The following is a 26,421-nucleotide window of genomic DNA, read 5'->3' as shown; positions in this document are numbered from 1 at the left end:
TATTATCTGTTTGAATAGACATGTAGGTAAGGGATCTAGTACACAAGTTGAGGCTTTTGATGCCGAGATTAATGAAAGTAATTCAGTTTCTCTAAGGGGAGTAAAACATTCTAATTGATGATCTGATATAGTTATATTGTTAACTACAGGGTCACTTACATTGTCTGACCTTAAATTAGTAGTTTGAATTTTTTGTCGGATATTCTCAATTTTGTCATTAAAAAAATTCATGAAGTCGTTGCTACTACATACTACAGGTGTGCATGTGTCTATAGTGGACTTATTCCTGGTTAATTTTGCTACAGTATTAAATAGGAATCTAGGATTATTTTTGTTATCTTCTATTACGGAGGAGAGATATGTTGATCTAGCAGCACTAAGAGCTTTTCTATACTTCAGGAAGCTCTCCTTCCACGCTAATTTGAACACTACCAATTTTGTTTGCTGCCATTTACATTCCAATTTTTGAGTGGTCTGTTTTAAAGTGCAAGTGTCATCATTATACCAGGGTGTTAATTTTTTGTCTCTGACCATTTTCCATTTAAGAGGAGCTACATTACCTAAAGTATGGCGGAACGTTGACTCTAAGCATTCAGTTGCCTGATCAAGTTCTGCAGGGGCTGACAGTGACCCAATCAAAGTTGATAACTCTGGGAGATCATTTATAAAGCTCTGTGCAGTAGTTGACATGAATGTATGTTTAATACAGTAGCATGGTGAGGTGCATATATTATTATTCAGACATATTTTGAATGAGATGAGATAATGATCTGAGATAACTTCAGACTGTGGAAGTGTGACTATATTTTCTATGTTTAACCCGAATGTTAGTATTAGATCAAGGGTGTGACCACCATTATGGGTCGGTCCTATGACATTCTGATTAATCCCTACTGAATCTAAAATGGACACAAACGCTGTTTTCAAAGGGTCTTCTGGGTTATCGAAGTGAATATTAAAATCTCCAACAACTAAAGCTTTGTCTAAGGAAATAACCAGATCAGAGATAAAATCTGCAAATTCAGAAAGAAACTCAGAATATGGCCCCGGGGGCCTGTAAATAATAAGTAATGGAATTAACTGGGTAGACTTATTTTTCGAGGCTACATACATTATATGAGTATGAAGAACTTCAAATGTATTAAATTTATAACCAGGTTTTTGTGTTACACCTAGATAATCATTATAAATAACAGCGACGCCTCCTCCTCTACCAGTTAGATGAGGCTGGTGTATATAACTGTATCCAGGAGGACTCGCTTCATTTAATGCTATATATTTTTTTGGCTTAATCCATGTTTCAGTTAAACGAAGTACATTAAACTCCTGATCAGTAATGAGTTCATTAACCATTAGCGATTTAGATGTAAGCGATCTAGTATTTAATAGCCCCACCTTTAGATCAAAGGTGCTGGCAGCGGCTGTACAGTCAGTATGATCTAATTTTATACTGATTAGGTTACTGGAACAAACTCTCTGAATATTTCTACTTTTTTGTTGAGCTCGGGGAACAGACACAGTCTTGATGTAGTGGACCCTGAGTGACGACTCTGTGCAGCTAGCAAACAGTCGGTTTAGCCTGTCCGTCTGCTCCCTGGCCTTGGCTCTGGATTGTCAGAAATTAACTAGGCCTGTTCTGAGACTATGACCTATGCTGCAGGAAATGAGAGCAGCACCTTCCCGAGTGGGATGGATACCGTCCCACCCTAACAGGCCAGCAGTGCCCTCAAAATTAGCCCAATTATCTATAAAGCCCACACTGTTTTCAGAGCACCACCTGGACAACCAGCAGTTCAGCGACCATAACCTGCTGTAAGCTACATCGCCCATATATGACTTCCTATATGTTGGTAATGATAAACATCTATCTCGAACCATTTTTGAGCTATAATGGAAACTATGCAAATTTTAACAATGACCTTGACCCCCCCTGACATTTTACCCCCAACTGCTAAGAAAAAACATGAGAGATACCCCATCATGTAGCATATCAATGGAAGCAGAATTGAACGATGAACGTTTTGGAATTAGTTTGAAGGAAATATGATGAATATGAAGGAAGATATCATGAAGAAAACAATTTTGACCTTTTGGGTGACCTTGACCTTGACTGGATGACCCTCAAAATGTTGGAGGTTCTATTTGAGACCAATGCCCATCTTTTCTGAAAGTTTCATGAAGATTGGTCCAGCTGTTTTCTTGTAATATTGCTAACAAAAAACAAACAAACAAACAAACAAACCTTACTGAAAACAATACTTTGCCCCCTGGTGGACTCTGTCCTGGGCAAGGTAACTACACCAGCAAAATGTTGAATACACTTCAAAGAAATGTCTTGAAAATGCTATACTGCTTCATGTTTTGCAGAGAAGATGTGCTGCTACGACTACTACTACTTCTACACAAGCTGCTACAGTTTGCGTGCTCTGCTACATCCCAGAAGGCAAAGTACACCTGGCTACAGGAGCCAATAACTCAAGCCTGCAGAGTACACCAGGTAGTTTGGTCAATCGAGGTCGGATCATGTTCCCAGCACAAACAAATCCCTCCAGAGTTTATTTTGGACCAGACCAAGACCTCCTCTCAAGGGTCTCAGTGCACTTGTTTTGGTCCACACACAATTGATAACTGTGTTCACACCTGCCCAAACAAATCACACCAAGGGGGAAAACAAACCAGAGTCTGATTTAGCTGGATGAAAAGTGCAGGTGTGAAAACACCCCCAGACTTATCCATGATTTGAGACTTGATTCTAGTAACTTTCACATGATTTGACATTCTGTATTTGAGTAGCAGCGTAGAGCAGCTTAGATTAGACTTGACTTGGATGTGAAGGTGAGACCGTTTATGAGAATGGAACCCTGGGGTATTTCCCCTCTGTGCAGTTATTTAGACCATGAGCTGGCCTAGTGGTTAGCATGTCCACCTCTTGATTGGAGATCATGAGTTCTACTCGTGGTCTGGTCATACAAAAGTCCATCATAAAAATGGTACCTATTGCCATCAGGCAAGGCACGCTGGAATACAGATGCGAGTGGGGAGTCAAACTTTCGCGATTACCAGAAGACTAGCCCCCCATTGTAACCCTAGCTGTATAGGTGAGAGGCCGAGGGAAATGTAGATCGGCGCCACCCAATGAGCCCTAAGGGCCTGGTTAGTACTGAGACGGGAGACTGCCTGGGAAGACCAGGGAATGGCATGGGAAGGACTTTAGGCAGTTCTTTAGCCAGATGAGAACACAGCAACTGCACTCGGGTGCAGACCAAAACAGTCAGTCCAAGAGCATCTAGGTGTGGTTCTAAAGCAATGAAAATGTGATTCAACTTTGAATCAACTTGACTACAGGAAGTGAACCAAACATGCAATTTGTATTGGCTTGGAGCTTTTTTTTTTTGTAAATGTGGGCTGCTAACCTGAGTCACGAGACCCAATCTGAACCGAAGGACAGTCATCATCAGCCAACTGCAGGGCGAAGGCCTCCCCAAGCTGGCGCCAAAGATGTCTATCAGGACAGCAGAGCTTCAGAAATGCCTTGTTTTCTGGAAAATCACACACAAGAAGAAGAGCAAAGCAGGATGTGACATATATATCATGTTTTAATTATCTGATCTAATCCATGTTCAGGTACTTTTTGTGATTACACACTTGATGAAGGTTTGTTTATCTTTTTGATGTTATTTCTGACCAATGAATGACAGATTTACGAGTACGTTTTCAGCCTGATACACCTTTCAGGCCTTCTTTCTTTCTTTTTTTTCTTTCTTTCTTTCTGGTCTGTTAAATTATGTATAAATAATGAAACCAAATACCAAACAAACCAAACATATTAATTTCATTCAGAGTCTGACTTGGCAAGCAAACTAATTGGTGTAATTGGTGTAAAAACATCATTAGACATGACTTGGACTTGAAAGCTGCCCGTCTGGAGTTCGACATGAGCCTAATTGACACAAACACACCCATTATACAGATGGAAAGGACGGCTAAGGGTGTTTCTGCATGTTTAAGAGTTGTTGAAAGATCCGAGGTGTTCTTGAAGAGAATCCGCAGTGTTTTGCATTGTCAGTGCTATTGCAAGCTCGACAGATTTGGAGCACATGTTGGAGGCAGCGTGTCCTCCTGTGAACCTTTAACTATTCAGTAAAAAATCGCCATGTTGATGTTTTAGAAAAGATGTTACCTGTAAAGATTTGTGCAATCAGAATCAGTTGTGTACAAACTATCCTAGAGTCTATGATGCTATGCCAAGGGCCAGTAGTAATAATGTACATAGTGGACTAATTATTACTATTTATGAAAGATTCATCAATCACTTATGGGCGTGCTGTTATACAGATGAGAATAATCAATGACACAGCATGACACCAAGTGGAAGCTACTGATACGACTCTGGAGGGGATCGTTTTCCAAAAACAGCACATCCGACAAGAGGAATAAGTGTTTCGTTGGTCTTAAGAATAAGTCTTTTATACCACAGCAAATCGCCTCAGATATGAGTGATATGGTGAGAGTCAAGCCTGGTGGAAGACCGAAATCGCTTTTTCAGAAGAAGAGCCAGATGCTGAGTGCATATCCCGGACAAGCTGAAAACTCCACCTGGCTCACAGGGAGCGGTCTGAAAAATACTGTACTTAGATCAGGTGATTTAGACAAAATGGTTGCCGGAACATCAACCAAATCCCTTTATAGAGACTCCTGTGACATTACGAGGGGAAAAAAGATATTTCAAGGTGAGTGTGTTTTGTATTAATTATATCTATTGTATACAGTATATGGATAAAAATATGTGTAATAGATACTATGATTTATCTGCATGTGTGAAAAATGCAGTGACTTGGTTTGAAACACTGAATTCTGGGTTTATCCCATGTTACAGCTTGTTAACTCAACCCCAGCACCTGGAAGCATACTCTTTAAACACACACACACACACACACACACACACACACACACACACACACACACACACAAAAGCTTCATGGATGAATTTTAGCCATATGGGTTTTAAACATGTTATATTTAACTGTTTTTTTTTGTGATTTCTTTCACATGGTTTTCTTTTTTCATGTGCAGTACATATGCTTTTATTTCATTGCATATCAATCACATGATGCCACATGTTTACTTGAGTGCATGTCTCCAGTTTCTTGGCATATAACATGTCAAAATGCACAATCATTTTCCAACTGAGCGTGTCCCACTCACAGGCTCATGTCGCGTGTGAAAAACATACGGACAAAATTATATGAGAAACATACATATGTGAAGTGAGGGACCCTTTTCGTGCTGTAGGGTTCTACAAAGTACAAAGTTGTGCCAAAATTACAAAAGCACTGATTACTTTTATAATTGTTATTGACTGGAATTTACTTTCTGTCTTCCCAAAAACATTTGAGTCACCACTTGGCCCCGGTTGAGAGAGGAAAAGACGTCGATGACAGATCTGTTTTATTTGGTGTTACAATGGGGAGCTGATGTTCTTGGCGAGTTGCAAAAATAACATCCTGCTACCATCTGGTGGCAGAAACCTGCTCAGTGCAAGTTGAAGAACTTGGAATGGGTTTTAAAAGTGAAATGTACTATAAATCTTCTTTTCAGGCCACCTAGCTCACCCAAGATGATACACTCATGCTGTACACCTCACTCATCCTCACTGTAGCCTCACTGTAGCCTCAGATTCCTGCTCTTGGCTGGCAGAAGTTGAACCTGGTGTGGTCTTCTGCTGTTATAGCCCATCCACCTGAAGATTTAATGTGCTGTGAGATGCTTTTCTGCTTACCACGGTTGCAAAGAGTGATTATTTAAGTTACCATAGCCTTCCTGTCAGCTCAAAGCAGTCAGACCATTTTTTTTCTCACTTCTTTCATCAAGAAGGTGTTTCTGCCTGTAGAACGTCCTGCTTACTGGATGGTTGCCATCCCATCTGGCAGCAACAACAACCATGCAACTGAGATGACATTTTTCTCCATTCTGATGCCCCATGATTGGCGGATTGGATAATTGCACGAATGTGCAAGTGTAGATACAGGTGTTCTTCATAAACGATGTGTATAAATGTAATATATCTACTGTGGTTTTCTAATGTGTGCGAAGTTCAGGGTGTCAAGATATGCATCATCATCATCATCATTGTGTGGCCTTGGGCGAGAGACTACGCACAAGGTTCTGCCAGCAGTCCGGGTCTCTCATGTTCCGTGAGCTTGATCTCAGTGTCCCTCACAGCCACCTGGGGATAGGTAAGGCGACCCCTACTGGCTAATTTCCAGAGCTTGGAAAGTAGCTCCTCCTTGGCATGGAAGCAGTGGCATGCAAAATGTGCTGGCTCAGGTAAGTGCTTAGCCTCAGCAGGGGACTGTAAGTTTGGTCCAAGGTGAGAAGGTGAGGTGGGACCTCCAGGACAAACCCTGAACCCCGCAGAGCAAGTTGGTATAGCAACCGTCGAGGTGTTTATGGAGGCATGCAATGAGGGTCCAAGCCTCTGAGCTGTACATTAGGATTGGTGGACAATGAGTTTGGCAGGTTGGAGCTGTCCATTTTATTACAAGCTTCCCAAGCTTGAGCTTTCCTCATGAGGAAGTCTTTCCCAGAGTCCATGATCCAAGAACCTAGGTTCTCATCTCATCTCATCTCATTATCTCTAGCCGCTTTATCCTTCTACAGGGTCGCAGGCAAGCTGGAGCCCATCCCAGCTGACTACGGGCGAAAGGCGGGGTACACCCTGGACAAGTCGCCAGGTCATCACAGGGCTGACACATAGACACAGACAACCATTCACACTCACATTCACACCTACGCTCAATTTAGAGTCACCAGTTAACCTAACCTGCATGTCTTTGGACTGTGGGGGAAACCGGAGCACCCGGAGGAAACCCACGCGGACACGGGGAGAACATGCAAACTCCACACAGAAAGGCCCTCGCCGGCCCCGGGGCTCGAACCCAGGACCTTCTTGCTGTGAGGCAACAGCGCTAACCACTACACCACCGTGCCGCCCAAGAACCTAGGTTGTGCATAATAATGTGCAGCCAAGTTTTCAATGAATGAATGAATGCCTCTAAGTCCAAACTTGGATGCTCAGACAGACTCTACGTCATTCCAGCGGCGCTCTCGCGCTCGCCGTGAGTCATCAACGGGGCAGTTCCCCAGCGCTCGCGCCCTCTGTCTCGAGCGAGAGAAGCAAACAGCACGCGCTGCCCGGACGGAGCGTCTGAGAAAATGCCTGAACTCGGAGCCTCGTGTCCCATTCCGTCCACTGGTCCACTAGCTAGTGCACTCAGGAGTAGTGCATAGTGTGTTAACCGATTATGGGCGCGAGCACTTGGGTACAGTTAAACCTCTGTAATCGGAACTTACTTTGACGTCATCACTGTTTTCCCTTCAGTGCCGCGAGACAGACGGCGAGTCAGTGCGCAGCTTACTAGCCATCAGCTGAGTGCAGAGTGTAAACAGGACACCGCAGCTGAGCACGCAGAGAAACAGGTGAACACAGCTCGGGGTTTGTTATTCGGTTGTCTGAGTAACGGTTACAGGAAACAGTGGCCAGGTAGGTGCGCGTGCTGCTGGTCCGAGACTCAAAAGTTATGGCACAAAATCACCTTTAATTAACCTCTTAATGTCCAAGACACTGCGGGGGGAATAAATCGGACGGGGGAGAGGAATAAACAAACAAAAAAACAAATGTTGTATTTATTGAAGTTTTGTAGTATTTAATCAAGCTATGTAGTATTTAATGAGGTTGTGTAATATTTAATGAGGTTGTGTGGTATCTAAGGAGGTTGTGTAGTATTTAATCATGTTATGTGGTATTTAATGAGGTTGTGTAGTATTTAATCATTCTATGTGGTATTTAATGAGGTTGTGTAGTATTTAATCATGCTGTGTAGTATTTAATGAGGTTGTGTGGTATTTATTGAGGCTGTGTAGTATTTAATGAGGTTGTTTGGGGTTTTTTAGGCTGTGTAGCATTTAATGAGGTTGCTTGGTATTTATTGCGGCTGTGTAGTAGTTAATGAGGTTGTGTAGTATTGACTCATGCGTTGTGGTATTTAATGAGGTTGTGTGGTATTTAATGGGGTTGTGTAGTATTTAATCATGCTGCGTAGTATTTAATGAGGTTGTGTGGTATTTAATCAGGCTGTGTAGTATTTAATTATTTTGTGTAGTATTTAATGAGGTTGTGTGGTATTTAATCATGCTGTCTAGAATGTAATCATGCTGTATGGTATCTAATGAGGTTGTTTGGTATTTATTGAGGCTGTGTAGTATTTAATTAGGTTGTTTGGTATTTATTGAGGCTATGTAGTATTTAATGATGTTGTTTGGTATTTATTGAGGCTGTGTAGTATTTAATGAGGTTGTTTGGTATGTAATCATGCTTTGTGGTATTTAATGAGGTTGTATGGTATTTAATCATGCTTTGTGGTATTTAATGAGGTTGTGTCTTATTTAATGAGGTTGTGTGGTATTTAATGAGGTTGTGTGGCATTTAACCAGGTTGTGTAATATTTAACCAGGTTGTATGATATTTAATGAGGTTGTGTGGTATTAAATTAGGTTGTGTAATATTAAATCAGGCTGTGTGGTATTTGATGAGGTTGTGTGGTATTTAATGAAGTTGTGTAATATTTAACTAGGCTGTGTGTTATTTAATCAGGTTGTGTAGTATTTAATGAGGTTGTGTAGTATTTAATCATGCTGTGTGGTATTTAATGAGGTTGTCTAATATTTAATGAGGTTATATGGTATTTAATGAGGTTGTCTAATATTTAACCAGGTTGTGTGGTATTTAATGAGGTTGCACAGTATGTTGTACTCAGGCTGCGTGGTATTTAATGAGGTTGTATAGTATGTTGTACTCAGGCTGTGTGGCATTTAATGAGGTTGTGTGGTATTTAACCAGGCTGTGTAGTATTTAATTATTTTGTGTAGTATTTAATGAGGTTGTGTGGTGTTTAATTGTGTTGTGTGGTATTTAACGAGGTTGTGTGGTATGTAATGAGGTTGTATAATATTTAACCAGGTTGTGTGGTATTTAATGAGGTTGCATAGTATGTTGTACTCAGGCTGTATGGTATTTAATGAGGTTGTGTAATATTTAATGAGGCTTCATAGTATTTAATGAGGTTGCATAGTATGTTGTACTCAGGCTGTGTGGTATTTAATGAGGTTGCATGGTGTTTAATCACACTGTGTGGTATTTAATGAGGTTGTGTAGTATTTTAATGAGGTTGTGTGGTATCTAAGGAGGTTGTGTAGTATTTAATCAGGCTGCGTGGTATTTAATTAGTGTGTAGTATTTAATCAGGCTGTGTGGTATTTAATGAGTGTGTAGTATTTAATCAGGCTGTGTGGTATTTAATGAGTGTGTAGTATTTAATCAGGTATTTAATGAGTGTGTAGTATTTAATCATGCTGTGTGGTATTTAATGAGTGTGTAGTATTTAATCATGCTGTGTGGTATTTAATGAGTGTAGTATTTAATCAGGTATTTAATGAGTGTGTAGTATTTAATCATGCTGTGTGGTATTTAATGAGTGTGTAGTATTTAATCATGCTGTGTGGTATTTAATGAGTGTGTAGTATTTAATCAGGCTGTGTAGTATTCGGTACTGTAGGGGGTGTTTTTATCCCTCCGCGCTCTTCGACGTTGCTAATCAACACGTCACCCCCGAGCTCGGTCCGACTCAGGCGAAGTGCGCAGCTCCAAATTGTGTAACTAACAGCCTCGGCATGCTCGCGGAGGCCCGAGGAGTTGTCGCGCGCACTCAGCAGTACCGGAAGGTTTCCGTGGGCGAGCTCTGTGTGTTTTCGGTGCCGGGACGCCGTTACTGCTCTTTTCCGGAGCGGGGGATCGCGGAGTTCTGCGCGTGAGCCGCTGGACTGAAGGTAGGTGGGATCGGCGCGTGCGTGCGTGTAACTGCGACGGTGAATCTGCACGCGCGCGTGCTTTTTGCTGCGTTCCTGTGTGCTCGCGCTCGCTGTGAGCGGAGTTGTGATGTTGATGAAGTATTTTGAGCCGAACGCCAGTCCGCGCGCAGCCAGCGCTTCACGCACGCGCCCCCGATATGGAAGCCTCGAGCCTCTTTCTTTGATCTTTTATGCCCCGTAAATTTCCCCCTCCACATTTATTCCGCTCCGGTGCTTGTGCGGAGACGCGAAACACTGCGAAATGCGCTAAAGTGGCATCTACGCACTTCTGCGTGTCGTTTTGCTATGGCCTCACGCGAGCACAGTGGACACGCCCACTTGAAGCGAGCAGCGCGTGCTCCTCTCGCAGACAGCGTGTCACGCGCGGCCCTGGATGACGCCCTCCGTTACCGATTTCAGCCTCACCGGCGCCCGGTTCAGAGTTACAGAAAACACCGCCACTGCGGTTCACCAGAGACTGCGTTTAAAACGGCTGTTTATTTCCGGAAATGACGAGAAAACGAGGAAGGGATTTAAATCCTTTTAAAAATGGTGAACGGCAGTTCTGTTTTGCGGCCAGCAGGGGGCGCGCGAGAACACGCTCCAGGGAATCAGCCAATCATGCATGCTGTTCAGTGACAAAGTTTGAGTCATGTGTGGGATTTGTGAGGCCCCTCTGTCTCTGTGTGTGTGTGTGTCGGTGACTCATTGCTAGTGCGGGAAAGCTGCTGAAAAGCTGGAAAAGTTTCTGCTGGGATTTTTTATCATCTCTGCATCATCAGAAGATGACTCAACATCTGTAAAAATACTGTGAAAACAAAAAATCCCTCAGAACTAAAAAGTGGAAATCCTCCTAACACACACACAGAGCCAGCCCCTTAGGGATGTAACACAGTGCCAGTCTCTTTATCTGTATTTGTATCTAGAAAGAAAGCATAACTTTTATTCATCACACACTTGTGAAATTTCCTCTCTGCATTTAACCCATCTGAAGCAGTGAACACACACACATACCCGGAGCAGTGGGCAGCCATGCTAACAGCGCCCGGGGAGCAGTTGGGAGTTCGGTGCCTCGCTCAAGGGCACCTCAGCCCAAGGCCGTCCCATATTAACCTAACCGCATGTCTTTGGACTGTGGGGGAAACCGGAGCACCCGGAGGAAACCCACACGGACACGGGGAGAACATGCAAACTCCACACAGAAAGGCCGTCACCAGCCACTGGATTCGAACCCAGGCCCTTCTTGCTGTGAGGCAACCGTGCTAACTACTACACCACCGTGCCGCCCATATTTTAGTATTATTACATATGAAAAACAGCAATAGAGCTTAGGGGTTGACTGATATGTTTTTGGACCGATACTGATTATTAGTAATCAAGTACACATAATCGATATTCAGAGCCAATATTCATTTATCGTAAATTTGATGTTTGTATTTTGCAAGAAATTTACAAGAATTCGGTTCTTACTCACCACCTACTGGCCATTAAATGAACATAATGTTTTAAATTGGAGTATTATTAGTATAGGTAATCGTATGGGGCCAAGTAAAATTAAGGAGTGATTTCGAAGTTTTGAAAATTTCAAAACTTTGAAATCACGAGTAAAATTGATCCTTAATTTTACGAGGAACCATACGATTACTTGTTTATAATATCTCATCTCATTATCTGTAGCCGCTTTATCCTTCTACAGGGTCGCAGGAAAGCTGGAGCCTATCTCAGCTGACTACGGGCGAAAGGCGGGGTACACCCTGGACAAGTCGCCAGGTCATCACAGGGCCGACACATATGCCGCTTTTCCACTACAAACGCGGCTGAGTTGGGCTGAGCCGTGCCGTGCTGAGTCGGGCTGAGTGGGGCTGTTGGAGTTGCATTTCGACTACAACCGCGCTGAACCGTGCTGGCTGGAAGTGGGTGGACACATTGGGTGGAGTTAGCGAAAGTGGGTGGACGTCAGGTGATGTCGTTAAGCAGCGCAAACAGTGACATCAGTGAGCTTTTAAGCGGTAGTCTCACGACCCGAATAGTAAACAATAAACATGGAGGACATGGAGTCGTTAGTGTTGCTGGTCTTGGTGCTGTGGCTTGTTGTCACCGACAACGCGGACAGATACTGGCAAGAGCATATAGATGAGGCGAGGCGCATAAGGCTCCAGAAATTCTCGTAATTCTTCTTCTTCCGGGTTTGCGGTGTTTACAGATCGCGGGGCGTGTGTGGGCATGTGAGGACACTCCTCCTCACCAATCAGTGCACAGGGGAGTGTCTGCTCACGCCCCCAACCTCACTCAGCTCGCTTTGGCTCGCTTCAGCCCCACTCCAAAACGGTGCGAGTTTTAGGGGCTAAGCAGGGCTGAAGCGAGCTGAGTCGTGCTGGTTTTTGGTAGTCGAAACGCGAGCCGTGTCGGGCTGAAGTGAGCTGAAGCGAGCTGAAGTGAGCTGAAAAAGGGTAGTCGAAAAGGGCCAATAGACACAGACAACCATTCACACTCACATTCACACCTACGGTCAATTTAGAGTCACCAGTTAACCTAACCTGCATGTCTTTGGACTGTGGGGGAAACCGGAGCACCCGGAGGAAACCCACGCGGACACGGGGAGAACATGCAAACTCCACACAGAAAGGCCCTCGCCGGCCACGGGGCTCGAACCCGGACCTTCTTGCTGTGAGGCGACAGCGCTAACCACTACACCACCGTGCCGCCCATGTTTTAGTATTATTACATATGAAAAACAGCGATAGAGCTTAGGGGTTGACGGATATGTTTTTGGACCGATACTGATTATTAGTAATCAAGTAACATAATCGATATTCAGAGCCAATATTCATTTACCGTAAATTTGATGTTTGTATTTTGCAAGAAATTTACAAGAATTCGGTTCTTACTCACCACCTACTGGCCATTAAATGAACATAATGTTTAAAATTGGAGTATTATTAGTATAGGTAATCGTATGGGGCCGAGTAAAATTAAAGATTAATTTCACGAGTGATTTCGAAGTTTTGAAAATTTCAAAACTTTGAAATCACGAGTAAAATTGATCCTTAATTTTACGAGGAACCATACGATTACTTGTTTATAAAATCTCATCTCATCTCATTATCTCTAGCCGCTTTATCCTTCTACAGGGTCGCAGGCAAGCTGGAGCCTATCCCAGCTGACTACGGGCAAAAGGCGGGGTACACCCTGGACAAGTCGCCAGGTCATCACAGTGTTTATAATATATACGGCCAAATTCATACTTCGGAAGCCATTCAAGTTCACAACATTTGTCATTCACGTTTTCTGAACCAATCAGGGCGCGAGACGATCTTGCACGTTTGAATCAGTTTCTAAAGCGTCTTTCATCATGGCATGGTGACACGACACGAGGGTTTTGAAAGTGGTTTACAAAATTTTATTGGAACTTCTTTACAAAAGCCGTTTTGTTGACAAAATTTGCACATTTTTGTAACCGTAACCAAGCAACGAACTAACCAATAGCATTTCAGAAATACAGCCCCGTGTTAAGGAAAAAAGCCCTCCTTGATTGACCAATCAGAATTGAGTAATTTGGCCCTATGTATTATTTATTATTATCTCATCTCATTATCTGTAGCCGCTTTATCCTGTTCTACAGGGTCGCAGGCAAGCTGGAGCCTATCCCAGCTGACTACGGGCGAAAGGCGGGGTACACCCTGGACAAGTCGCCAGGTCATCACAGGGCTGACACATAGACACAGACAACCATTCACACTCACATTCACACCTACGGTCAATTTAGAGTCACCAGTTAACCTAACCTGCATGTCTTTGGACTGTGGGGGAAACCGGAGCACCCGGAGGAAACCCATGCAGACACGGGGAGAACATGCAAACTCCGCACAGAAAGGCCCTCGCCAGCCACGGGGCTTGAACCCGGACCTTCTTGTTGTGAGGCAACAGCGCTAACCACTACACCACCGTGCCACCCTATTATTATTATTATTATTATTATTAATTTATTTTAAAATTTTTTTAAAGTTAAGTACTTTGAACAAAAACTGCGAAAAGTATACTGACAACAGCTGTCATCTCAAGACGTGTGTGCGAGTGAGTGAATGAAATTATACAGTGTGCTTTTTGCCAACTCCGTTGTTCAATCTCGACATGTTCTTACCTTTCCTCTCAGTGCACAAGCGAACACAGGAGCTGCTTCATTCCAGCACTTTTCACAAAAACCAAAAAGTATGTTTGATTGGATTCGACACATGGTCCACATTTCTACCGATCCAATAACCCTGTGGGCGGGACATAGAGACAGACTACAGAAGTGTTTGGGGATTTTTTTGTTTTTTTTAATCATGGTTGCATCAGATATGTGCATACACAGAGGTGTCGACAAGCGCCGGCGACTGGCGGTTTTCTCCGCCGCCTGACAGACGGTCTGCGCCGGCTACTCAATCCCAGAAAAAAAATAAAAGCTTGCCTTTCAGTGTTCATATTGTCTCCATTGCCCATAATTTGCTTCAAATTCAATTATTCCACCATGAAATTGTCTTTGATTCGGGTCAAGCATGACCGGAAGTAACACCATAGTTGTCGATCAGTTCTCGCACTCTGATTGGCTGAGCCGGACCACGTGACCACGCCGGAGTGTATGTAGTTATGTTACAGAGCCAGACAGCGTACTACAGAGGGGAACTGAGAAAGACGAGCTCTCGCACACCTGGAGGGAAATTTCATGCATATATTTTGCAAGTATTTTACAGGGAAATGGTTAGTAATTTATTAGCTGAGAACGCACCAGAAGGCATGCGCATTTAAAAATTTTGCTGCCGCAAATTACAGAGCTGCCTACTATTATTATTTTTTATTTATTTATTTTATTTTTAAAAGTCGTCTAGTTTAGATTTTCTGGAGAACCCTGATACATACAAAAAAAATCCCTCTTTATCCCCCCAGCATATAATGCGGTGGGATATAACTATCGCTCTGTCTGTCTGTAAACATTTTATTTTCTAGAGCATAATTCGAAAACTCATCTCATCTCATGATCTCTAGCCGCTTTATCCTTCTACAGGGTCGCAGGCAAGCTGGAGCCTATCCCAGCTGACTACGGGCGAAAGGCGGGGTACACCCTGGACAAGTCACCAGGTCATCACAGGGCTGACACATAGACACAGACAACCATTCACACTCACATTCACACCTACGGTCAATTTAGAGTCACCAGTTAACCTAACCTGCATGTCTTTGGACTGTGGGGGAAACCGGAGCACCCGGAGGAAACCCACGCGAGCACGGGGAGAACATGCAATCTCCGCACAGAAAGGCCCTCGCCAGCCCCGGGGCTCGAACCCAGGACCTTCTTGCTGTGAGGCGACAGCGCTAACCACTACACCACCGTGCCGCCTAATTCGAAAACTATTCGCAATTTTTTTCACAAAACCTGACACTCATGTAAAGTGACTAGATGAATTGTGCCTTTTTATATTTTGAGATTTCTGTGATTTTTTTTATTTTTTCCGTATTTCCATGCCAACCAGTTCAACTCAAGAACGTTTCATGTAGGGGCCGAGGGGGGGGATACGTCCTCTCCTGACGACTCTTGTATCAACAAGGACACAGGTTCAAATTCCAATTCTGGTAATCTCACAAACTGCTGAATATCAGCTCCGGTTATCAGTTGGGCTGATAATCAGTTGACCTCTAGGATTGCATCAGTGATGACAGCACTGTCTGTCAATACTGTCAATATTCTGACAATATTTTCTGACGAATTTAGTTCCCTTGGTTTTACTTCCCAAAATATACACAAACGATTCACATCATTTAAATCACTACCACCCCCTCCCCTGACCAGGCAGGTACTAACGATGAATGAATAAACACTGTAAATGCCTTGCGCAGATTATTCGGATGTTCTGAGTAATAATCAAACTATACAAATATTAGGATCGTGATATAAACATGGACGATAAGGATGACGCTGTGGTGTAATGGTTTCTGTCTGGAGTTCGTATGTTCTCCTCGTGTCTGTGTGGGTTTCCTCCAAAGACATGTAGACTAGTTAAAATACCCAGACAACGGGGTTGCACAAGCCGGTGCGTACTTAGTGCTGGTCCCAAGCCCGGATAGACTGGGGACGGTTGCGTCAGGAAGGGCATCCAGTGTAAAAACCTACGCCAAATCAAATATGATGATCGGCTGTGGCGACCCCTACCGGGAGCAGCTGAAAGGAAAAGAAGATAAATGTGTACAATTATAATTCAGCTATTTATTCGAGCCATTCGGATTGTTATTCCTGAAGCATTTCTTATTCCAAGTGATCAGAGAAACAGGCTAATAATGATAAAACGTATTTGAACACGCGTGTTGAGTGTGTCCTCCTGTGTTTTAGGTGGAGGATGGAGGTGATGGAGGAGGCGTCTGCTGCTCGCTTCTGTCCCACTAAAGCCCCGGGCAGCCTGATGAAGTGGAGGAAGAGGGTCAAGTCCGAGTACATGAGGCTGAGGCAGCTGAAGCGCTTCCGCAAGGCCGAGGAGGTGAAGGTGAGGATGAGTACGCAGGCGTATACACACACAGTCAGTACCTCATACTCTCAGGATCCTTACTGAGGGAGTTCCTTTGAATAGAGCTGGGGTAGGCTTCCTGATAACGTTGCACTTTAGGGCTAAAGAGCGAGTTTAAAGATGCTCGTAAGCAACAAACGTTGTCCCTGTACGTGGTTTTCCCAAACTTGCTCGTAAGAAGGAGTCTGAAGAGCAGCTTTGCTAAGAGCACCTTTGCAGCGCAAGTCCTCGATATAGGCATTAGTAGCTGCTAAAGGCGTTCGTATTGTCAGTGTTAAAGGCATTAGTAGTTGCTAAATCCAGTCGATGACGTCAGTGGCGTTCGTTTTTAACCAAAAAAAAAAACGAAAGCAATATAAAGTATTAAAATATATTGTATTGTTGTTAAGCATTACATCCACTATGTGGTAATTAATAATTGAAACTATTTTAAATTTTTTGGACAAGAACTTTTTTTTTTTTTTTTAATTCCAAGCGTGTTTTTTAACTAAATGAACAAACGTTCACACAAAAGAATGAGCAAATAATAAACTAAATAATTAAAGTTAGACCGCCTTTCAGATTTTTCAAGTGTAGGTCATGAAAAGAATTTTCCCCGACACTCAATTATTTTTGTTTAGCTACTGAATTCAAATCACAGACTTCCAATTTTATTTGGTTTTTTGTTTGTTTGTTTTTTTTTTAAATAGAACAATTAATGAGTTTAAGGCCACGTGGCTTTAAATTCTCCGCTATTTTTTCCTGCTTCACCGTGATGCAATTCAAGATACTACATCATGCATCACGTGGTGGGTTTTCCCCGTTCACGCAAAGCATTGTGGGATACAAATTTGAAACGGGAGAGAAAAATGGAGGGCGTGAGTGTGCGAATGAAACGTGAAAGACCGACTACAGTAACGGAAAGAAAGCGAGAAGAAAAGACGTTATGTTATATACGAAGGAAAGGAAACGCAGGACCGAACTAATAAATATCGGCGCTCAGCGAGCACCTCGGTGTGATCAGCTGTTCGTTTAGCAACAGAATGATGGAACTGTCAGTGCACGCTCAAAGGGAAACCTGCGCATGCGCACACACACGGACTTCCTCTGTCTGCTCGACTGTGCGAAGCGAGCGATTTCATGCACATTATTTGCTTTAATCCCCTCAAATTAAATAACTTCCCAGCTACAGAATGACCTGATATTTTTTGTCAGATATTACAGAAATGAACATCTATCAAAATGACCAAATTTCAGAGGGAACTAAATTTCACCGATTTTATGAAATCGAAAGGTCATCTAGCTTTAAGTAAATGAAAAAATGAAAGCGTGATTGAGATCCATCATAAGTTAAGAGTGAACTAAAGTACTACTTTGGCAGCGTCATGGTTCGGGAAAACTACATTAGCTTAACGATGGATCTTAAGAGGCAATTAAAGACGCTCTCAGCCTTAAGAGGCTTCCGGGAAACCCAGCATAGATGTTTTCCCTGATACTTGGTGCTTTGTCTGTATTCTCTCTCTCTCTCTCTCTCTCTCTCTCTCTCTCTCTCTCTCTCTCTCTCAGTAATCAGTCATGTCTTAGCTGTTATTTTGCTTTATCAGTCATCACTTGCTCATTTAGTCCATAAGCTGCATGGCTTAGAGTCTTTGACTTGAAAAGGGGAAATGGTTTGTCCGAGTGAACACCAGATCATTAGGTGTGTGTGTGTGTGTGTGTGTGTGTGTGTGTGTGTGTGTGTGTGTGTGTGTGTTACAGGCTCTGTTCCTGTCAAACAGGCGTAAGATTGAGGGAAGGACCGACCTGTTAAACGAGGAGTGGTCTAAGCTCAGGATCCAGTCCATCCCTCTATCCACACCGAGTGGCTCGCTGGCCAGTAAGAAGGTGAACGAAAACCTACCAGACACAAACGCATTTATCAGAAATTATTCACCTGTTCCTGATATTTACATCTGTACATGGCCAGAGCACCAAACCATTTGGTAATACCAGAGAGCGACACCTGGTGGTGGCGTGCGAGAGTGTCTGAGGTCATGCCGATGATAAACATCCTGAATCTAAACTCTGTTTTTGTTAAAAAAAAAAACCTCTCTTTACATCCCATAATGTGATCATGTGACAAATAACTTTTCCATTCTCTCAGTCACTGGATACAGTTGGCTTGAAATTCTGCTACCACTAAGGAACGTGTGTGTGTGTGTGTGTGTGTGTGTGTGTGTGTGTGTGTGTGTGTGTGTGTCCACTCCGTCCCCACAGCAGTGCATGGTGGAGTTCGACTTTCCCTCATTCCCCAGCCAGGCAGTTGCCATGAGACCCCTGACAACGGTTGCTGGGATACCATTCATGTACTCCTGGTCCCCCTTGCAGCAGAACTTCATGGTACCGCATGTGTCATGTGATCTTACACACACACACACACACACACACACACACATCTTTACAGTTGCAACCTGGTCAGCTAAAATTTAGAAAGAGAGTAACAGGGATTGCGTGTGTGTGTGTGTGTGTGTGTGTGTGTGTGTGTGTGTGTGTGTGTGTGTGTGTGTGAGAGAGAGAGTGAGTGAAAGATGAGATGAGATGGTCGTGTGTGAAAATAGGTCAGCTCTCGGATAAAGAAGGAGCTTTTTTTTAAAAACAGACACACACTGACACATTCACTGACACACACAAATCCCTTTATACACACACACACACACACACACACACACACACACAATCCAGATACTTACCGTTTTACATGAGTCACACAAACACATTTACACACTCCAAACACCCACACACTTCAAGGGCCAAAATATACACACACACACACACACACACACACACACACACAGTGATGCACATAAATCCTTTTATACACACATTCACTTTCATGATGTTCATACACATACATAAATCCCTTTTTTACACACACACACACACACACACACACACACACACACACACACACACACACACACACGCATGATGCGCATTCTCAGTCCTCTTATTTCATTGTGATATGCAGGCATATTATACAAACCTCCCTCGTTCCATCTCTCTCTCTCTCTCTCTCTCTCTCTCTCTCTCAGGTGGAGGATGAAACATTTCTGCACAACATCCCTTATATGGGAGACGAGGTACTGGAGCAGGATGAAGCTTTTCTTGAGGAGCTCATAGATAACTATGATGGGGTCCATGGGGATAGAGGTAAACACACACACCTGTAGTTCTTCATAAAATGTGAACAAATGCACAACTTTTTCAGTTCCACATTGAGACACAATTCAATCGTTTATCATCCAGTGTTTTCAGCGGAGGTGTTTAAAAGGCTAAAGTGTGTTAGCAGTGGATTACGCTTGAAGTGTGTGTGTGTGTTAATCTGACTCGGATGAGCCGAGTTGTTTAGCAAAAGCCAAAGCTGTGAAAATGAACTTAATTATATATTTCTGCTAAAGAGCTTCTCAAACCCTCTGATTAGTGGGCAGAGCCACGCAGTTTTTGGGTCGTAATCTGACGGGGTTGTTAAGTTGCTCAGTCAGTGGAGGTGAACAAATGAAGGAAGTAACAGCTAAAAAGTGAAGAAAGCAGGAAATACAAGGGTTTTTTTCCCCACACAGTAAGTAATTAGTGACCTAAATCGGTAACATTAGCTCAGTATATCAGTGATAGCTGACGTTTCAGCTCACAGTTCTGACCAAGGAACAAAATTAGCACAAAATGGACCCTGTTTGGATCAGTTCTCAAAGCTCATGTTTATCTGCTGGATACAGTGATAATTATTTATAAATCCTATAAACGTCCAAGTAACCGATCATGAGTGAGGTGTGTGTGTGTGCGTGCGTGCGTGTGTGTACATGTATGTGTGACACAGACAGAGGCTTCATCAACGACGAGATCTTTAAGGAGCTTGTGGAGGCTCTGAGTCAGTATTCGGATCAGGATGAGGAGGAGGAGAGCACGGAGGAGGAGGAGGAGGATGGAGAGCAGGAGCGATGCCTGAGGAAGAGCACAGGAGAGAGTTCGGCTGAGAACAAGGCTGGATCTCTGGCCTTTAAGAGGAAGCGCAGGAGAGTCACTGAGGGTGAGATAAGTGACTGACTTACAGCTGGGGGGCGGGGCGGGGCGGGGGGGTTATACACCATTTGCATAACACACTGAAATAATAGGACTGAGAATGCATATCGTGTGTGTGAATGTACCATGAATGCGAATGGGTGTTAGCGTGGAAGAAAGTGAGGTGTGTGTGTTGGCCCTTGAAGTGTGTGGGTGTTTGGAGTGTGTTTGTGTGAGTCATTGAAAGGGTAAGTATCTGGATTTTGTGTGTGTAAAGGTATTTGTGTGTGTGTGAAGGGATTTGTGTGTGTGTGTGTGTGTGTGTGTGTGTGTGTGTGTGTGTGTGTGTGTGTGTGTGTGTGAAGGGATTTGTTTGCGTGTGTGTGTGTAAAGGGATTTGTGTGTCAGTGAATGTGTGTGTGTTTGATGTGAATGACTCTGTTCCCTGTTAAATCAAGATAAACCTGTTTGTCTTTGCAGTATTGGGTTATACTGACCATCACTACACTACACACACACCTATCTATCTATCTATCTATCTATCTATCTATCTATCTATCTATCTATCTATCTATCTATCTATCTATCTACACTACCGTTCAAAAGTTTGGGGTCACCCAGACAATTTTGTGTTTTCCATGAAAAGTCACACTTTTATTTACCACCATAAGTTGTAAAATGGGGTGGCACGGTGGTGTAGTGGTTAGCGCTGTCGCCTCACAGCAAGAAGGTCCGGGTTCGAGCCCCGTGGCCGGCGAGGGCCTTTCTGTGCGGAGTTTGCATGTTCTCCCCGTGTCCGCGTGGGTTTCCTCCGGGTGCTCCGGTTTCCCCCACAGTCCAAAGACATGCAGGTTAGGTTAACTGGTGACTCTAAATTGACCGTAGGTGTGAATGCGAGTGTGAATGGTTGTCTGTGTCTATGTGTCAGCCCTGTGATGACCTGGCGACTTGTCCAGGGTGTACCCCGCCTTTCGCCGGTAGTCAGCTGGGATAGGCTCCAGCTTGCCTGCGACCCTGTAGAAGGATAAAGCGGCTACAGATAATGAGATGAGATGAGAAGTTGTAAAATGGGGCGGCACGGTGGTGTAGTGGTTAGCGCTGTCGCCTCACAGCAAGAAGGTCCGGGTTCGAGCCCCGTGGCCGGCGAGGGCCTTTCTGTGTGGAGTTTGCATGTTCTCCCCGTGTCCGCGTGGGTTTCCTCCGGGTGCTCCGGTTTCCCCCACAGTCCAAAGACATGCAGGTTAGGTTAACTGGTGACTCTAAATTGAGCGTAGGTGTGAATGTGAGTGTGAATGGTTGTCTGTGTCTATGTGTCAGCCCTGTAATGACCTGGCGACTTGTCCAGGGTGTACCCCGCCTTTCGCCCGTAGTCAGCTGGGATAGGCTCCAGCTTGCCTGCGACCCTGTAGAACAGGATAAAACGGCTAGAGATGAAGTTGTAAAATGAATAGAAAATATAGTCAAGACATTTTTCTGGCCATTTTGAGCATTTAATCGACCCCACAAATGTGATGCTCCAGAAACTCAATCTGCTCAAAGGAAGGTCAGTTTTATAGCTTCTCTAAAGAGCTCAACTGTTTTCAGCTGTGCTAACATGATTGTACAAGGGTTTTCTAATCATCCATTAGCCTTCTGAGGCAATGAGCAAACACATTGTACCATTAGAACACTGGAGTGAGAGTTGCTGGAAATGGGCCTCTATACACCTATGGAGATATTGCACCGAAAACCAGACATTTGCAGCTAGAATAGTCATTTACCACATTAGCAATGTATAGAGTGCATTTCTGATTAGCTTAAAGTGAGCTTCATTGAAAAGAACAGTGCTTTTCTTTCAAAAATAAGGACATTTCAAAGTGACCCCAAACTTTTGAACGGTTATCTATCTATCTATCTATCTATCTATCTATCTATCTATCTATCTATCTATCTATCTATCAGATGCGACTGATTTTCGTTGATTATTGTTTGAGGTGTACCGAGCGGTGCGATGACACACCGGGCAGTTCCAAGTTTCTCTGAGCTCACTCCGTCTCTGTCTCCTGTCGCATATTCTCCACATGTCCTTGAAGGTTTCCTCACACGTCCCAAAGTGGCTGGGTGAAGATAAATTTCCTATAGAGTGAAAGCGTGTGTGCACGTTGCCCTGGCACCCCATCCAGTTTGTATTCCCACCTCACCCCCAGTATTCCCGGGATAGTCTCATCTCCATCATGATCCACCGTGATCGTGGCCAGGATGAAGCACTTACTGAAGATAAACGAGTAAAGTTTTTGCACTTCTGCTCCTCTAGGCAGTGAGCTGTCTGTCAGTAAGAAAATCCCTCACGACAAGATCTTCACTGCCATCGCGTCCATGTTCCCTTATAAAGGCACGATGGAGGAGCTCAAGGAGAAGTAAGCACATTTATCTGTATCTTTATCTGTCCTGAGCCTGTTACCCACTAAAAAATATAAGAGCCACGTTGTTTGTGTCTGACTTTCTGTCAGGTATAAAGACCTGCTGGAGCCTGCGAGTGCGGTGAAGCTTCCTCCTCTCTGCACCCCCAACATGGACGGCCCCTTCGCCAAGTCCGTGCAGCGAGAACAGAGTCTGCACTCTTTCCATACGCTCTTCTGCCGCCGCTGCTTCAAATACGATTGCTTCCTTCACCGTGAGACCACTGGCACTTGTCAAGCAGACACACAGCATCGTAGTAAAAGGATTTAACAATGTTATTTAGTACAGCTCTTTTTTTTTTTTTTTTCCCCGTAACTAATGCTTCAACAGTGTTTGAAACTATGGCTCACTTTGTCAAACACTCAAAATCCAAGGACACACACACACACACACACACACACAACATGCAAAACATCACACGTTTCTTCAAAAAGCAAAACAACCATTTCGACTCTTTTCAAAATAGTATTTTTGCATCGAAACTCTACACACCAGTATGAAATGGAAAAACGCTACTAAATTATATCTTTTGAATTTCCACATCCATGTATTTTCACAAGTGCACACCGACCAGCTATAACATTAAAACCACTGACAGGTGAAGAAGTGAATTACATTGATTATCTCATTACAGTGGCACCTGTCATGGGGTGGGATTTATTAGGCAGCAAGACAACGGTCAGTTCTCGAAGTTGATGTGTTGGAAACAGGAAAAATGGGCGAGCGTAAGGATCTGAGCGACTTTGACAAATCGTGATGGTGAGATGGCTGGGCCTGAACATCTCCAACATGGCACATCTTGTGAGGTGTTCCCGGTATGCAGTGGTTAGTACCGAACAAAAGCGGTCCAGGGATCCCAAGGACAACCTGTGAACCGGCAACCGGGTCATGGGTGTTGAAGGCTCATTGATTGATTCGCATGGGGCACGAAGGGTAGCTCATATGGTCCAATCCCACAGAAGAGCTACTGTAGCACAAACTGCTGAAAAAGTTAATGCTGACACCTTTCTGTTTTAGCCAGCGTTAACTTTTTTTCAGCAGGGAGTTTATTTGTGTCTCAGATGGGGTTTTTTTTTGTCTCAGGGAGTTTATTAGGTTGTCAGATGTTTTGTTTGTATCTCAGGGAGTTTATTTGTGTCTCAGATGGTTTATTTTTGTCTCAGGGAGTTTATTAGGTTGTCAGATGTTTTGTTTGTCTCAGAGAGTTTATTTGTGTCTCAGATGGTTCATTTTTGTCTCAGAAGGGTTTATTAGGTTGTCAGATGTTTTGTTTGTATCTCAGGGAGTTTATTTGTGTCTCAGATGGTTTATTTTTGTCTCAGGGAGTTTATTAGGTTGTCAGATGTTTTGTTTGTGTCTCAGAGAGTTTATTTGTGTCTCAGATGGTTCATTTTTGTCTCAGGGAGTTTATTAGGTTGTCAGATGTTTTGTTTGTATCCCAGGGAGTTTGTGTCTCAGATGGTTTATTTTTGTCTCAGGGAGTTTATTAGGTTGTCAGATGTTTTGTTTGTATCCCAGGGAGTTTGTGTCTCAGATGGTTTATTTTTGTCTCAGGGAGTTTATTAGGTTGTCAGATGTTTTGTTTGTGTCTCAGAGAGTTTATTTGTGTCTCAGATGGTTCATTTTTGTCTCAGGGAGTTTATTAGGTTGTCAGATGTTTTGTTTGTATCTCAGGGAGTTTATTTGTGTCTCAGATGTTTTGTTTGTATCTCAGGGAGTTTATTTGTGTCTCAGATGGTTCATTTTTGTCTCAGGGAGTTTATTAGGTTGTCAGATGTTTTGTTTGTATCTCAGGGAGTTTATTTGTGTCTCAGATGGTTTATTTTTGTCTCAGGGAGTTTATTAGGTTGTCAGATGTTTTGTTTGTATCCCAGGGAGTTTATTTGTGTCTCAGATGGTTCATTTTTGTCTCAGGGAGTTTATTAGGTTGTCAGATGTTTTGTTTGTATCTCAGGGAGTTTATTTGTGTCTCAGATGGTTTATTTTTGTCTCAGGGAGTTTATTAGGTTGTCAGATGTTTTGTTTGTGTCTCAGGGAGTTTATTTGTGTCTCATATGGTTTATTTTTGTCTCGGGAGTTTATTAGGTTGTCGGATGTTTTGTTTGTGTCTCAGGGAGTTTATTTGTGTCTCAGATGGTTTATTTTTGTCTCGGGAGTTTATTAGGTTGTCAGATGTTTTGTTTGTGTCTCAGGGAGTTTATTTGTGTCTCAGATGGTTTATTTTTGTCTCGGGAGTTTATTAGGTTGTCGGATGTTTTGTTTGTGTCTCAGGGAGTTTATTTGTGTGTTAGGGAGTTTTTTGTCTGTCAGATGTTTTGTGTGTCAGGGAGTTTATTTGGGTATTAGGAAGTTTATTTGTGTCTCAAATGCTTTATTTGTGCTTCAGGGAGTTTATTTGTATCTCAGATGCTTTGTTAGTGTCTCAGATGGTTTATTTTTGTCTCAGGGAGTTTATTAGGTTGTCAGATGTTTTGTTTGTGTCTCAGGGAGTTTATTTTGCATCAAGGAGTTTGTTTCTCAGATAATTTGTGCTTCAAGGAGTTTTGTGTGTCAGATGTTTTGTTTGTGTCTCATAGTTTATTTGGGTTTCAGGGAGGTGTTTTTGTTTTGGGTTTTTTTTGTCTGTCAGATGTTTTAATTGTGTGTCAGGGAGTTTATTTGGGTGTTAGGAAGTTTATTTGTGTCTCAGTTGCTTTATTTGTGCTTCAGGAAGTTTGTGTCTCAGGTGTTTTGTTTGTGCCTCGGGAGTTTATTTAGGCTTCAGGGAGTTTCATTGTGTCTCAGATGGTTTATTTTTGTCTCGGGGAGTTTATTAGAGTGTCAGGGAATTTATTTGCACATCAGGAAGTTTATTTGTGTCTCAGATGCTTCATTTGTGCTTCAGGGAATTTATTTGTGTGTCAGATGTTTTGTTTGTGTCTGAGGGAGTTTAATTGTGTCTGACAGTTTATTTAGGCTTCAGGGAGTTTATTTGTGTCTCAGGGAGTTTTGTCGGTCAGATGTTTTAATTGTGTGTCAGGGACTTTATTTGGTTATCAGGGAGTTTATTTGTGTATCAGACGGTTTGTGTCCCAGGTAGTTGTGTGTTGGGTATTTGCCTCAGTGTGTCCAGTGTATCTAATACACATTTGTTTTAGAGTAAACATGAAAATCTAATCGGTATGGAAGATGATCACAATCCACTCAAATAGCTTCACTCAGGTGATTTATGTAAAAATCATGACCCTTTTTGTCTATTAATCTTCTTGCTTTTCTGTGACTTACATTTACCCAAACCTAATCTATTCCTGTACATCACATTGTAAAGATCATGTATTTGTGTGTGTGTGTGTGTGTGTGTGTGTTCACGCACACAGCATTCCATGCCTCCCCTAATGTCTATAAGAGGAAGACTAAAGAGATCCGGAAAGAGACGGAGCCCTGTGGATTAGACTGCTTCCTGCTACAGGTTAAAGCCAATCAGCATTCAGAAACTTTACCCAAACTCCACCCACATCAACTGACAGTCCCTCTTTCTCTCTCTCTC

The 26,421-nt window shown here is 43.1% G+C and overlaps 1 protein-coding gene across 6 annotated transcripts in view; it reads left to right on the top strand.

The window, feature by feature from the left end:
- Positions 1-7,392: 7,392 nt before the first annotated feature.
- Positions 7,393-26,421, top strand: part of ezh1 (enhancer of zeste 1 polycomb repressive complex 2 subunit) — a 56,528-nt gene continuing 37,499 nt past the window's right edge. For 2 of the 6 annotated variants that reach the window (XM_060902079.1, XM_060902082.1), the window contains exons 1-9: positions 9,684-9,885; positions 16,271-16,421; positions 18,180-18,305; positions 18,678-18,800; positions 19,493-19,610; positions 20,275-20,484; positions 22,750-22,852; positions 22,946-23,151; positions 26,252-26,343. In XM_060902079.1, coding sequence (XP_060758062.1) covers positions 16,278-16,421; positions 18,180-18,305; positions 18,678-18,800; positions 19,493-19,610; positions 20,275-20,484; positions 22,750-22,852; positions 22,946-23,151; positions 26,252-26,343 — 1,122 coding nt within the window. In that variant the 5' untranslated portion in view covers positions 9,684-9,885; positions 16,271-16,277. Of the gene's footprint in view, positions 7,480-9,683; positions 9,886-16,270; positions 16,422-18,179; positions 18,306-18,677; positions 18,801-19,492; positions 19,611-20,274; positions 20,485-22,749; positions 22,853-22,945; positions 23,152-26,251; positions 26,344-26,421 lie in introns of those variants that run through there. The other 4 variants (XM_060902080.1, XM_060902084.1, XM_060902081.1 and 1 more) reach the window with 4 other exon arrangements.

The sequence above is a fragment of the Neoarius graeffei genome, chromosome 20, assembly GCF_027579695.1.
Source record: "Neoarius graeffei isolate fNeoGra1 chromosome 20, fNeoGra1.pri, whole genome shotgun sequence".
NCBI lineage: Eukaryota > Metazoa > Chordata > Actinopteri > Siluriformes > Ariidae > Neoarius > Neoarius graeffei.
Note: the sequence above shows the minus strand (reverse complement) of the source record. Positions and strands in the feature narration are given on the sequence as shown.